The sequence below is a fragment of the Geotrypetes seraphini genome, chromosome 4 (genome assembly GCF_902459505.1).
Source record: "Geotrypetes seraphini chromosome 4, aGeoSer1.1, whole genome shotgun sequence".
NCBI classification, from domain to species: Eukaryota; Metazoa; Chordata; class Amphibia; order Gymnophiona; family Dermophiidae; genus Geotrypetes; species Geotrypetes seraphini.
The window spans coordinates 95,571,307-95,586,751 of record NC_047087.1 but is presented as its reverse complement, the minus strand read 5'-3'; the positions used below and the strand labels follow the sequence as shown (position 1 = coordinate 95,586,751).

The 15,445-nt window shown below is 41.7% G+C and overlaps 1 protein-coding gene across 1 annotated transcript in view; it reads right to left on the bottom strand.

Moving 5' to 3' along the window:
- Positions 1-567: 567 nt before the first annotated feature.
- The window catches only part of IMPG2 (interphotoreceptor matrix proteoglycan 2), a gene marked incomplete at its 5' end in the record, with an annotated part of 105,578 nt that continues 90,700 nt past the window's right edge, over positions 568-15,445 (bottom strand). The window contains 5 exons of the mRNA XM_033942912.1: positions 568-1,295; positions 2,885-2,971; positions 3,456-3,532; positions 4,456-4,657; positions 13,673-13,861. Coding sequence (XP_033798803.1) covers positions 2,926-2,971; positions 3,456-3,532; positions 4,456-4,657; positions 13,673-13,861 — 514 coding nt within the window. The remainder of the gene's footprint in view (positions 1,296-2,884; positions 2,972-3,455; positions 3,533-4,455; positions 4,658-13,672; positions 13,862-15,445) is intronic.

The window sequence follows — 15,445 nt, the reverse complement described above, 5'->3', positions numbered from 1 at the left end:
TCCATCACATTCATGGTCTTCTTTTATATTGCCCTTCAACCTTGCCAAGCATTGAAGCTCTGATTCTATAAAAAGCGCCTGTCGTTAAGCACCTAGATCAGCGTCTCCTAACCAATCTAGGTACCTAACTTAATTTTTTAATTGGTTAATTGAACAGCGCCATTAAATACCAAATAGAAAACAATTTTTAAAAAATTAATTTTTGAGTAGGCGTCTAATGGTAGGTGCCATTTAGGCATCTACACCGAGGCATCTACCTAAAAAGCAGACATGGTTAGGGGTGGAGTGTTGGCATGGATTAAGTTAGGTACCAGTATTTTAGTCCCAGAAAACCCTGGCTTAATATACCGGTGCCTAACTCAATCTAGGCATTGCTAGGCACAATTCTACAAATTGCACCTAACTTTGAATGACATATAGTAGGCACCATTTATAGAATCAGGCCCTATCTATGTCTTTCTCCAATTATCTCTCTCTTTGCATGATGTTAGGAAGGGACTTTGCTATAATAACTAATATTTTCATTACTGAATTCTAGCAATTATTGTCACAAATTTCCAAGGGAGCAGTTTCTTCCAAAATGATATTGGATCGCCATCATTACTTCAGCCTGAATCCTGTGAAATGGTCTGATATCTGAAAATCTTCAACTTAAGTGCATTTATTTACTGTTCATCCTTGAATATGATATGAGAATTCCATAAATCAATTACATTTAAAACACATCAAAAACTGTAATATCTATAAACATTCACATAACACATTAACAAGTAAAAGTGTTAAATATTCTCATGCTGCTTACAAGATATTTGAGCAGAGATGCAGGATGTTATACTTTCTCCTGCAACGGTTATTCCTGTTTGCAGGATTCTGAATTTTACCAATTCTGGAAGAAAATTTAATAACTTAAAGCATTTGACTCATGAAATAAAGGTCTACTGTATGTTCTCCCTGGAAAATTTACTTTAGCAAGTGAATTAGTTACAGTAGGTAGATTATGAATATGGCATTTTATAGTACTGAATTAGAAAGAAATAGAACAGTTATTCTATTGGAAAAGAAAATTCACATTAATTGAACTACTCTGTCCTAAGAATCTACTTAAACATAATTTGAAACTCCAGTTTTATAAAAAGAAAAAATAACGTTTTCTTAAAGTGGATTAATTTGTTTGAAAGTGTATTAAATCTACATCATTGAAAGTTGCAAAGTTAACTGCAGTCTTGTCTGTGCTCCATTTACTATTGCAATAGTGGATTCATCATCAGCGTTTTCAAGGTTTGTAATGGAAGTTCCTGAAATAGACCCAAAACACTTCCAGTCAGAGAAGACCTTTGGCAAAATAATCCATTTACAAAAGGAGAGACTTGGAAAATCTCTGAAGGGTCATCAAATCTTTTTGAAATTTTCTAAATCCATATTGGATTTTTAGGGATTATATTCAGATTTTCTCCACTGTACCAGTTAAAATTCCAGTTAGTTTATTGGAATTCATTAACTGCCTTTATGAAGAGATTAATCCAAAGCTGTGTACAGCAGATACATTTTAGTATAAAACTTACAATTTTGTTAACACCATAACAATAATGAAATGACCAAATATAATCATAGGTTACATATAATGTGAACACTATATAAATCAAATGAAGTACTTTATTGTCTAAACAGAGAAGGGTACTATCATTGGTCAAAAACCTCTGTTCAAATTTGTATTTGTATTTTGAATGTGGTTGCTTATCCTCCATCAATTCTATGAATATGAGAGTAAACCAGTATTGAAAATTTTTTTCAAAAATAAAGATATTAAAATTTTTTTTAATTTAGAATAAGAACAGTAAAAGTAAGAAAAAGAAAACAGATGGGTGACTAAACTCACAGCAAGTTATATAAGATATTAGGAATTGGTCTACGTTACAAGGGTGTACAACAAGCTAGTCCAGATATGGAGTGTATCTGGGGGAAATCTGAAATTTTCTTCATACAAACTACACTGAAATTTAGTTGGCTCAAGCTTAATTCCAAATTGCTCATGCACCTCTGTTTAAGACTTACCGCTACCACTGGCTCTTGGTGTGACCTTGAACCAGTTATATGGAGCCTAATATTCTGACTGTCAGAAACTCTGAGTTTAAAATTAGGCCTGCTACTAAGCAGGCCTAATTTTAAATACATACTTAGCCACTAAGCATATCAGTGATGACCCCATCTTAGCTTGCTCCCCCAACCCAACACTGGCCCTTTCTGTGGATAAAATATGGTTCTTTAAGCAATTTAAATGGTCTAATTTTATCCAAATAAGGGCCAATCAAAACATTATTATAACCAGCAGCTAGATTAATTTTTTAAGGGATCCTTTTACTAAATCCGCAACAAAAATGGACTTACTGTGCCCCTTATGTGAGTCTTGTCAGCCTGCTAAGGCCATTTGTACCATGGCTGGAAAATGGCACATTTTCCAAGTTTCCAAATTAATGCTAATGCTAATTTTGTCATTAGCAGACGGCCATTAAAAAAAGTTACTATGTGAGCCAACATGCTAAAGCCATACTAATCAATAGTGTGAGGCAATGCCTCATACACTAACTGATTAGTGCTGTCAGGTCTATTCTCCACTACCAAACACGCCCCCTCAAAAGAAAATTAAAAATATTTTTCTAGTGTGGGGTGTACACTTGCAGAGAGGCAAATGTACCACAGGATGCCAGTGCTTGTCCCAGAGTAAGCCTTTTTAATATGCAGTAAGCATGTGCTAGCGCTCACCGCAGTTTAGTTAAAGGACCCTTAAATGTACTATTCAAATAATTTACATTCTCTTTACCACAGCTCCATAGGAGTGAAGGGTAATTAGGTGCAGGTTTTTGTAAAATGTTTCTAATCACTTAACTGTTGCAAAGACAGAGGGGATGTCTTGTGCCATGGAAAGGTTCAAGTGCATCTGGTAAGAGTTCCTTTTCTGGCACTGTTCAAAGACCTAGGTGAAAAAATCCAATATGTAAAACAGCATAAGTGCATGCTAGCCTTCAAAGCAAAAGCAGTGGCTTGTGATTAGAAGAACAGAGAAGAAACCAGGAGATCTGGGTTAAAATCCTGCTTCTGGTCCTGTTGCTCATTAAGATTATCTTCCATTGTATCACATGCTCATGTCAACTATAAGTTTGTCAAAGAATGGATTCATTGTACTTTTAGATTTTGATTCAAGAAGCCCTTAAATGCCTCATCAGTAACAATAATTTTATGGGCATACAGATCAACATGTTAAAAATAGAAAATTCAGTCTACTGTGTTAAGATTTCACTCTTATGATGAGCCAGCCCCGAATGTATATTAGGATGATGCCCAAAAGAAGTATCTGTTTACGAAAAAAAACCTGGCAGAATAACTTGAATGAAGTTGCTACTAGGATAGACCCATGACTAAAATTAGAAACTTGAAAAAAAAAAGTCTGTATATCTCACATTTGATGTCTCCCAAACTCTGCAAACTGTTGATCCTTTGCATACAGTTCTATAATTTGTACTCTGTCCTGAATTTCCTACGAAAGAAGAAAATAAATAGTCTTAACTGGAAACATTAAAGAATGGAACTAGATCTGCTCACCCCACATGAAGGCCCAGTTTGCATAGAATATTGAGATTTGAATTGAAACATTCAGATTGTAACGTTCACAGTTTTTCTCTATATTTTACAAAAAGCACTGTGGAATCTTTTGTATAATACATCTAGGAACAAGCAGGAGTTGGGCAGACTGGATGGACCATTCGGGTCTTTATCTGCCGTCATCTACTATGTTACTATGGCGTGACTGCAGACATATTTATTGGCACATACAAACAGCATATACACTTGGAGAAAAAGTGGACTATCAACTTATAAAAAGTGCCAATTTTACAACTTCCATATATAATTACAAAGTGGGCTATTTTACAAACATATTCATATAGATTCAGTCAGTTAACTAGATAAGTTGAATATTTCTTTTAAATTAGAGATATGATATGAAAGAGGTTTATAAAATACTGAGTAGAACAGAAAGAGTAGATGTGAATCGCTTGTTTGCTCTTTCTCAAAATTTCAAGCAACATAGCTACAGACAGTACTACGCCATCTCAAAAGTCGAGATGGAATTACGATATATTTTCTAACTCCTGAGGCAGGCTTGCAAGAGCCAAAACACAGACCGTGTTGGGTCCCTTTCATATGTGACAATAAAGATCTATTTGAAGAATCTGAAACTTCTGTCTAGACCTGTTTAAATATCCTCGGTTGGGTGCTTGAAGACCTATCCCCATTATTTTGATTTTGCTATTAATCTAGGCATCTTATTTTAAAATCATCCTCTCCCCCCAAAATGGGGAATCGGCTCGATTTTCTTCAATCATAGCAGCAATGGCATTTAGCGATATAAGGAAGAACAGGAGGCTAAAAAATACATGACAATAAGGTCCTTTTTCCTACCTGTTGTGTGAGCTCCTTGGTTTCATGAATGTCTCTGATTTCTTTACTGCTGAAATCAGTGGATGCATCTGCACTGGTGGAACTGTAGGATGACAGCTGGGGGTATCGCCTACAGTGCTGGCTGTATCCAGCAATCTCACTTTCATACACGCGGTTGTATTTCTCTGCATTCTCAATGAATGACAAGCTGTTACTGCGCTGACTGAAAGAATAAAATACTCCTCAGAGATCTAAAGACATTATTTAGCTAGAGAATACAGAGGAGTGTGCAGATTTTTTAAATTTTTAGCAAGCATATAGCAATTTGTTTCTTTTTAAACTGGTATCTAAGTAAAACATTAATTCATCTAGACATTATGGGGCATAGACAGCAGAATGCTTTTTGGTTTGGGAGGGGCCCAAAAGCTCCACCCTAGATCACACTCAAGCCCCACCTAAGCTCCGCCCCAGATCACACTCAAGCCCTGCCCCATAATAATAGAACTAATTGTAATGCCATTTCTTCCATTCATTCTTCATATACACACAATATAATCTTATTAACAATAAATAATGGTAGCTACATAATTAAACTAAACATTGCACATTGCATGCAGAGAACATTTTAATTATCATTTATATTCTGCTTTTTTCAGAGAGGTCAAGGCAAATGCAATGTCACCTCACTAAGTGCTACAGAAAACTCCCCTTCAGTGCCAAAGAAATAATATAAAACCCTGCAAAAAGCATTAGAATAGCAATACTGAGTCAGACCAATGGTTCATCTAGCACAGTATCCTCTTTCTTTCTTTTTTTTTTTTAACTATTTCATTTTAATAAATAACATACACTGCACAAACTGCAGTGTTGTGAATTCTTCAATGCCCACTCTCAACACAAATCACTGCAAAAATACAGTAGGCGGTAGGACAGTGGTCTTTACTAATTTTTAAGTTGGGGCTGTTTCCAGTCCAATAAAGTTTAAGGAGAGCCGACAAATATCTTCCTATTTGGGGGCCACAATACCAACCAAAGTTTCTGGACTTCCATCCCCACCAGAACATCAGGCCTCAGTCACACATGCAGAAAACAGAAAAAAAAAACCCTTTTCAAATGCAAACCCACAAACAAAAACGCTGTATACATCTGGTAGTGTTATAGAAATAATTAATAGTACAGTACAGTCTCAGTTAACTGGGACTCTCACACAACCGGCAAAAAAAATCACCGGTGGAAAAAGCACAGTTACTTATTGTAACAGGTGTTATCCAGGGACAGCAGGCAGCTATTCTCACATGTGGGTGATGTCATCCATGGAGCCCCGGATGCGGACAGCCTACCAAGCAGACTTGCTTGTAGAAACCTTAGAAGTTTCATGACTGCCGCACCGCGCTTGCATGAGTGCCTTCCCGCCCAGTGTAGGATTCGTCTTCTCAGTTCAGATAGCTAACATAGAAGCCAACCAGGGGAGGCGGGTGGGTTGTGAGAATAGCTGCCTGCTGTCCCTGGATAACACCTGTTACAGTAAGTAACGGTGCTTTATCACAGGACAAGCAGGCAGCCTATTCTCACATGTGGGTGACCTCCAAGCTAACCAGAATGGGATGGTAGGAATATTGGCAATTCGGGAGAATAAATTTTATAATACAGCCTGGCCAAAATGGCCATGCCGTCTGGAGAAAACATCCAGACAATAATGAGAGGTGAAAGTATGAACCGAGGACCGAGTAGCAGCTTTGCAAATTTCCTCCATAGGAGTAGATCTGAAGAAAGCTACAGATGCTGCCATGGCTCTGACTTTGTGGGCTGTGACTCGACTCTGTAGATGTAGTCCAGCCTAGGCATAGCAGAAAGAGATACATGCAGCCATCCAGTTGGAGAGGGTGCACTTAGAAATGGGATGTCCAAACTTGTTTGGATCGAAGGAGATGAAAAGTTGAGGAGCAGATTTGTGTAGTTTGGTGCATTCTAAGTAGAAGGCCAAAGCAGTCCAGAGTATGAAGAGCTGATTCTCCAGGATGAGAATGAGGCCTTGGAAAAAAACACTGGAAGTACAATTGATTGATTGAGATGAAATTCTGAAACCACTTTAGGTAAGAATTTAGGATGAGTATGGAGGACCACCTTGTCATGATGAAATACTGTGAAAGGTGGATTAGCAACTAAAGCTTATAGCTCATTAACTCGTCTAGCAGAAGTGAGTGCAATGAGAAAAACCACTTTCCAAATGAGATATTTAAGATGAGCTGAACCATGGGTTCAAAAGGAGGCTTCATCAGTTGAGCAAGAACAACATTGAGATTCCAAACCACTGGAGGTGGCTTAAGAGGTGGTTTGATATTGAAAAGTCCTTTCATGAATCTGGAAACCAGAGGATGAACAGAGAGGGGCTTCCCTTCAATAGGCTGATGGAAAGCTGCAATTGCACTGAGATGGACTCGAATGGATGTTGACTTGAGGCCAGAGGTAGATAAGTGCAACAGATAATCCAAGACAGAAGACAAGGAGGTAGACTGAGGCTCCTCGCGATGAGTGGTGCACCAAGCAGAAAATCTAGTCCATTTTTGGGAGTAACATTGTCTGGTGGCAGGCTTCCTGGAAGCCTTTAAAATGTCCTGAATAGATTGGGAAAACTGTAAAGCAGCATTCAGGTTGAGAAGTACCAAGCTGTCAGGTGTAGAGACTACAGGTTGGGATGAAGTAGAGATCCTTGACTCTGTGTAAGCAGAGAGGGAAAGACTGGTAGAAGGAATGGCTCCCTGCTGCTGAGTTGAAGTAGAAGGGAGAACCACGGTTGTCTGAGCCATCGAGGAGCTATCAGAATCCTGGTGGCATGTTCGGTCTTGATTTTGACAAGTGTCCTGAGAATCAGAGGGAATAGAGGGAACGCATACAGAAACTTGTCCGTCCATTCCAGAAGAAAAGCATCTGCCTCTAGTTAGTGAGGAGAGTATATCCTTGAGCAGAACTGAGGCAATTTGTTGTTGTGGGGAGATGCGAAGAGGTCTATCTGAGGAGTCCCCCACTGAGAGAAAATGTGATGAAGAGGCGATGAATCGAGTGTCCATTCCTGAGGTTGGAAAAGGCGACTCAATTTGTCCACCAGACAGTTTTGCTTCTCTTGAATGTAGACAGCTTTCAGGAAGATATGAGTGATAGCCCAAGTCCAAAGTTTCAGAACTTCCTGGCAAAGAGGGAGAGATCCTGTTCCTCCCTGCTTGTTGACATAGTACATAGAGACTTGATTGTCCGTTCGAAAGAGGACTATTAAGTTGTGAAGAAGATGCTGAAAGGCTTGTCCATGGTCCTGCCTTCTCTTCCAGGAGGAACAGTAGCATAGACCCTGGAAAGATTATTCCTCTTCAAGGAAGATTCCACAAGAAGGGACTGATGAGAAAGTTGAGTGTTCTCAAAGCCCTTGCAATGTAGAGTTCTATACCTCAATTCCAGCTTGCCTGAAACATCAGGAATGGAATAAGGAGTTTCCAGGTTCCGTTTGAAAGTCTGGGTAAGAAGCCTGTTCAGAGGGAGTTTGAGAGATTCCACAGGAGGTCGAGGTAAACTCATTTCTTCTAAATACTCCTTAGAGTACTTAGAACCAGAGTCCAATTTGAGATTCAGATACTCAGCCATCTGACGAAGGAAGGAGGAAAAGGATAATTGATCTGCAAGAGAATGGCCTCGAGAGGGACTCGATGGCCTTGAGGTGCCTCGAGTAGAGAATGAAGGCAAAGCCTCTCTGGAGTACTGATATCTAAGCGAATAAGCAGACTTGGACAAGTCACTTGGAGAAGCAGAACCCTCGATTGAGGGGTTGGAGGCTTTGAAGAGCTGGTATGCCTGGATGAGCGAGGCTTGTCTCTTGAAGAGGACCTGCACCTCGATGAGTGCCTTGACCAGTGATGAGAGTGATGCCTGGAAGCAGATCGTGCTCGAGATCAAGGAGACTTTGCCCTGTGCCTCGAAAAGTGCAATGCCTTATGTGAGGATGAAGGGCTGGAAGCTGTAGATCGAAGATGAGACACCATAGAAGAATCAGTTGTTTGGATCGAGGTACCTCGAAGCACTCCCAAAGATTCGTCTCCTTGTATGGCGCGTAAAGAATCCAGACCTGACACTCGCAAAGACTCAATTCCTTGCATAGAGTATGTAGATTCAGCTCGAGGTACAGGCAAGGACTCGACTCCTTGTGAGACTGCTGAGTGCCCAGGCTGGACTGCAGGAGGCAAGTAATTTACCAAACTCCGGCTCTAAAACAGTCTAGATGGTAGCCTGCAATTCTGTATCTGAGTCTTTTTTTTTTTTTTATCATTTTTATTAAATTTTTCAAATATACAAATACAAGCCACATCAAACCAACAACCACTAACAAGAGGAATAGCAGAAGCAATCAGGTCTTTTGCGTCAATCCTTCACGAAGACCCACAGAAACCAACCCTCCCCCCCCACCAGAACCCCCCTTCCCCCCCTCCCCCGCACTCCAGTGTCAAAAGTTCAATAAAGAACTTCAAGCTCGAGGGGACAATCCCTCCTAAACGGTAGCCCATATTCTCCTGAATTTCCTTCAGGACCCAGGACCTCCCCTCCAAACATCCAGGTATTCAAATTTCAACAGAGTAAACAGTTCATTTCTCCACATAGTAAGGGTCGGCACTTCAACTTGACACCACAAAAGTAGGATACACTTCCAGGTCAACAAAGAGGCCTTTTGCAATAACATGTTACCCCCTCTAGACAAACCCAAATGAACTCCCTGAGAAAAGAGCAGAACATCCGCTCTCAAAGGAATCTGATTACATAGAGCAGACTGCAGGTACAGAGCTACAAAAGACCAAAATGTTTGAAGCAAGACCAAAACATGTGAAGCAAGCCTGCAGGGGCGGACTGGCACCGAGGACACCGAGCATGAGAGGCATATTCAGAAACATAGGCCTGGAATGGAGAGACATGCAGCCGCAATAGAAACTTGAAGTGTTGTATTCGAGTCTTTAACTGGAACACTTGCTGAGGCTAAAGACTCCGAGGACGAAGAGGAAGATGTATGCTTTGCCTTGGAGGGATGCTTCTTGGGCAGCTTAAGAACTACCGCTGGAAGCGTCTGCTGAGGTATCTGACCTGAGGGAATACTCAGGAGTAGACTCAGCTGATGTCATCGAGGACGAGGACTTTCCAAATGAGGAGGGCTTGATGCGAGTCGAAGCCGAGGTCGAGGTGAAACGTTTGACCAAGTCAGAGGCTGAGGTCAAAACTGAGGTGGGGGATTCCATTTAAAAAATCTTCCCCGCTTGAACTCAACAGCGTTTAAGGGTAGCACAGCAACGCATGACTCCAGGCAATGGTCAGGCCCCAAACACTGAAGGCACTACTAATGTGGGTCAGTGAGGGAGATCACACGCTGGCACTGGCTACACTTCTTGAATCTCGTGACCGGCCGGGACATAGAAGGAAAAATAGCTGCAGAGAAATCGAAGCCCACAGGCTGAGAGCGTGCGGCAGGCCCCACTGTCATTTGACGAAAAAAACATGAAGAATTGGCTTATTTCTTTTTTACACACGAAAGAAAAAGCACACCGACACGATAATAAAGAAATAAAACACGAGTCACGTTGAGAGAAGGCACGAAGTCAAACTAAGTTGAGTACAGAACGTCAAAGACGGACTTCTCAGCTCCGCAGAAAACTGAGAACTGAAGAGACACGCCCTACGCTGGGCGGGAAGGCACTCGTGCACGCGCAGTACAGTAGTCGCGAAACTTCTAAGGTTTCCTGAAGCACCAGCAGCAGCATCCTGAGCTGCAAATCCTCCCTCCCTCCCTCAAGCAGCTACGAACCCCCTTCTCTCCTGCCCCAAAGCACCAGGGCAGCAACAGTCCTGAACCTCAAAGCTCTCCTCCCTCAAGCCCCGAAGTGGCAGAAGTAGGTGAGGGTCCTGTGCTTTGAACTCCCTCGCTCCCTCTCTCTTTCTTATCTGAAGAATAGCGGTCAGCAGGAGACACAGGCTGATAACAGCCAGCCCTGGCAGGGCTTTTCCTCTGACACATTATTTCCAACACATCATAGGAAAGGCCCTGCCAGGCTGGTTACAAGCAACCTGTTTGAGGCTGCCTCCTGATTATCACTGCGCTTCAGGTAAGAAAGAGAGACAGGGAGGGAGCGAAGGGGTTTACAGCTCAGGATCACCACCTGCTTCTGCCACTTCGGGGCTTGAGGGAGGAAGGGAGGAGGGCTTTGCGGCTCAGGACTGCTGCCATACTAATGCTTTGGGGCAGGAAGTGGGGGGGGGGGGGAAGAACTGAGAGTGTGTTAGATAAGGCTTCTGACACACTTTCAATTAACCAGAAAAACAGTTATCCACCAATCCCCGAGGGTGCCGGATAAATCAGATTCTACTGTAGTAGTAATTAGTAGTACTCTGAACACAGCACACCACAAAAGAAATAGAAAGAAATGCATTTCTTCCTGAACAGTTCAAAATATTAAAACAGATGCAAATTAAAATTGACATATTTCAATCACTAAATTGAAAATAAAAACATTTTTCTTACCTTTGTTATCTGGCAGTTTTTCCTGATCATCTTGCTTCAACTGCTTCAACTAATAGCCAAACTGTCGATCAAATCGGGAAAGATTCCGGAAGACTGGAAGGTGGCGATCTTCAAAAAAGGTTTGAGGGAAACTACAGACTGGTGAGTCTGACCTCGGTGCCGGGAAAGATGGTAGAGGCGCTGATAAAGGACCACATCATTGATCATGTTGATGGACACGGTCTGATGAGGACCAGCCAGCACGGTTTCAGCAAAGGCAGATCTTGTTTGACGAACCTGCTGCACTTCTTCGAGGGAGTAAACAGGCAGATAGACAAGGGCAACCAGGTCGACATTGTATATCTGGATTTTCAGAAGACGTTCGACAAAGTTTCACATGAACAACTATTTTGGAAAATTGCGAGCCATGAAATCGAGGGTGAAATACTCACGTGGATTAAAAACTGGCTGGAGCATAGGAAACAGAGAATGCAGGTAAATGGACAATACTCGGACTGGAAGAGCATCACCAGTGGGGTGCCACAGGACTCGGTGCTTTGACCTGTGCTCTTCAACATCTTTATAAACGATCTGGACATTGGTACGACAAGTGAGGTGATTAAATTTGCGGACGATACGAATTTATTCAAAATAGTGAAGAAACATAGAAACATAGAAATAGACGGCAGATAAGGGCCACGGCCCATCTAGTCTGCCCACCCCAATGACCCTCCCCTACCTGTCACTGTGAATAGATCCCACATGTCTATCCCATTTGGCCTTAAAATCAGGCATGCTGCTGGCCTCAATGACCTGAAGTGGAAGACTATTCCAGTGATCAACTACCCTTTCAGTGAAAAAGAATTTCCTGGTGTCACCGTGCAGTTTCCCGCCCCTGATTTTCCACGGATGCCCCCTTGTTGCCGTGGGACCCTTGAAAAAGAAGATATCTTCTTCAACCTCGATGCGGCCCATGAGATACTTGAACGTCTCGATCATGTCTCCCCTCTCTCTGCGTTCCTCGAGTGAGTAGAGCTGTAACTTCTCTAGCCACTCCTCGTACGGGAGGTCCTTGAGTCCTGAGACCATCCGGGTGGCCATTCTCTGAACCGACTCTAGCCTCAGCACATCCTTACGGTAATGCGGCCTCCAGAATTGCACACAGTACTCTAGGTGAGGTCTCACCATGGATCTATACAATAGCATAATGACTTCAGACACAGGGGGACTGCGAAGATCTGCAATGTGACATAATCAAGCTCGAGAAATGGGCATCGACATGGCAAATGAGGTTCAACGTGGATAAGTGCAAAGTGATGCATGTCGGTAACAAAAATCTCATGCACGAATACAGGATGTCCAGGGCGGTACTTGGAGAGACCTCCCAGAAAAGAGACTTGTGAGTTCTGATCGACAAGTCGATGAAGCCGTCCGCACAATGCGCTACGGCGGCGGCAAAAAGGGCGAACAGAATGCTAGGAATGATAAAGAAGGGGATCACGAACAGATTGGAGAAGGTTATCATGCCGCTGTACCGGGCCATGGTGTGCCCTCACCTGGAGTACTGCGAGCAGCACTGGTCGCCATACATGAAGAAGGACACGAAAGGGTCTAGAGAAGAGCGACTAAAATGGTTAAGGGGCTGGAGGAGTTGCCATACAGTGAGAGATTGGAGAAACCAGGCCTCTTCTCCCTTGAAAAGAGGAGACTGAGAGGGGACATGATCGAAACATTCAAAATACTGAAGGGAATAGACTTAGTAGATAAAGACAGATTGTTCACCCTCTCCAAGGTAGGGAGAACGAGAGGGCACTCTCTAAAGTTGAAAGGGGATAGATTCCGTACAAACGTAAAGAAGTTCTTCTTCACCCAGAGAGTGGTAGAAAACTGGAACACTCTTCCGGAGTATGTCTCAGCCTCTTAGAATTGTAAACCGTGGAGAACTGAAAGGTATTGCAGTATACAAATAAAGATACTATCTTAAGTACTGCACAAAAACTAAAATTACTTGTTGTTATTTTTCAAGGACCAATCACGTCAAAGAATGATGCTTGTCTAGGCAGTTGTATCCTTATGCACACAGATGCTCATAACATTGACAGACTCTTGTGTATGTAACATACATGTCATCTATTCTAGTGTATACTTATTAAGGAATTTTAAAAAATAAAGTAAAATTTTGGAATTTGTCATGGCACACCTGGAATCTTTTCGGGTCATACTACTGTGCCGTGGTGCACAGATTGAGAGACACTGCTCTAAAGCTTAATATTGTACTGGGACTTCAAAAAAATACTGATTGATGGTCAACCAAGAGGGAAAGCTATTTTGCACAACTTTCTTTGAAAGAAAGAATTGAATCTACTATACATACTGAATTACTAATTGGATGGACATGGAAAACTTCCATTTCCTATCAAACCATGAAAAATATATCCATCACAATACAATCTGATTATTTTTGCTACCTTGCTCTTAGATTCTTATTTAGTTTCTGTAACACTAGCATATGTATGCAATCCTGTAAACAAGCACTGAATTGTGTACATTAATATCATTTTTTAAACAATGGCAAATATATCAGAAGGTGGCCAGTGCCAGCTTTTCCTTATCACATTGGAAAATAACTTATTTGCTGAGAAATTGGAAAGCATAACAATGTTGATGTACAACTTTCTGACAATTTCTCTCTGAGGACATGATGTCCAAACTCACCTTGCAGATTGCTCTCTGTCCCTCTTTACATCCTGGTGTTGAAAGGTTTTGGCCAAGAAGAAGAGCACAGCAGAGACCACAAGAAGAAAGCCAGCCACGGAAGCAATTGCAAGACCAACTACCATAGGTTCAGAGACATACTCCTCACAGTGCTCTCCTCTATACCACCAGTTTTCACCAACATGGCATCTGCAATGACCATCAACACAGAAACAGAGAGAGGACATTCAACTAGAGACCAACCCTGAGTACCCAAGTAATGCTGCCAGTCTACACCAATTGCTTTCTTCCTTGTTTCTTATAGTGCTTGATCTTCTTACAGATTTTTAAGTGAATAACTGGAACTGCCATAGTGAGCCATTGGCAAGAAGACATCAGAAAGAATCTGAGTGCTTCCATTCACCCATTGAATGGCTTTCATACACAATAAGAGGCATCAGTTTAATACTTAGAAAAAGCTGAAACTTAGGCAAATTCATATTTAGAAATTTTGCTTCTCTCATCTGTTTCCCACTTAATCAATGAACTAGTTCATCTTTTTAAAGAGTTAGAATGTGGGGAGAATGCTTGAAGAATGATTTGACAGTTTTACTTCATGTTTAGTGAGATTATTTTTTAATTTGCGTAATAGTGTGCACTTTTCTATCTGAGGGGATAAGATGTAACTCATGGCTGTCACCATTTTGTAAATACTAGCCATTGTGAGGGGTTTTATACTCATATATTCAGTGCTAGGCCATGTATGAATACCAGTGCTGAACATTCAGCAATCACTGGACGTTATCTGGATAATGTCTGGCTCAGCTTTAACTCCACCCTAGACTGCCCAGGCACTACCTAGATAATGCTTCTGAATATCATTGACTGGGCCTCGTGAACCCTAGTTATCCAGATTACTGGATATTGACTCCAGGGCAGCAGATCATCTTTTACATTGTCCGACCTACAGCCTCTCCTCCAAGCTCAATTATTGCTGATGCTGTTTTGGACAAAATATTGGTTGGGTCACAGCTACACTGGCCTACCTCAATTCGCTTCCTATAGTCATATTTATGATATATCGGTATTTATAAACATATTGCAGTACAAGGCATGGACGGTCATGCCTTTTAGTTCACGTTAGGGTTAAGAATTTTCCGGCTTAGACCATTACCATGCACAAGAGAAGCAATTCTGTAAACTGCCCCACACATTAAGTTAGATGGTTAAGGGGCTGGAGGAGTTGCAGTGCAGTGAAAGATTAGAGAAACTGGGCCTTTTCTCCCTCGAGCAGAGGAGATTGAGAGGGGACATGATCAAAACATTCAAGGTACTGAAGGGAATAGACTTAGTATATAAGGACAGGTTGTTCACCCTGTATAAGGTAGGGAGAACGAGAGGGCACGCTCTAAAGTTGAAAGGGAATAAATTCCGTACAAACATAAGGAAATTCTTCTTAACCCAGAGAGTGGTGGAAGACTGGAATGCTCTTCCAGAGTCTATTATAGGGGAAAACACCCTCCAGGGTTTCAAGACAAAGTTGGACAAGTTCCTGCTAAACTGGAATGTACGCAGGTGAGGCTGGACTCATTTAGAGCACCGGTCTATGATTTGAGGGCTGCCTTGTGAGCGGACTGCTGGGCAGGATGGACCACTGGTCTGACCCAGCAGCGGCAATTCTTATGTTCTTATGTGAAAGAAATTATAAAACTATGTCTTCTGCTGTTATGAATTGTACATATGCCAAAAGGGGGATGGAAATGAAAAGAGATTACTAAGTGTATGCTTTCTGAA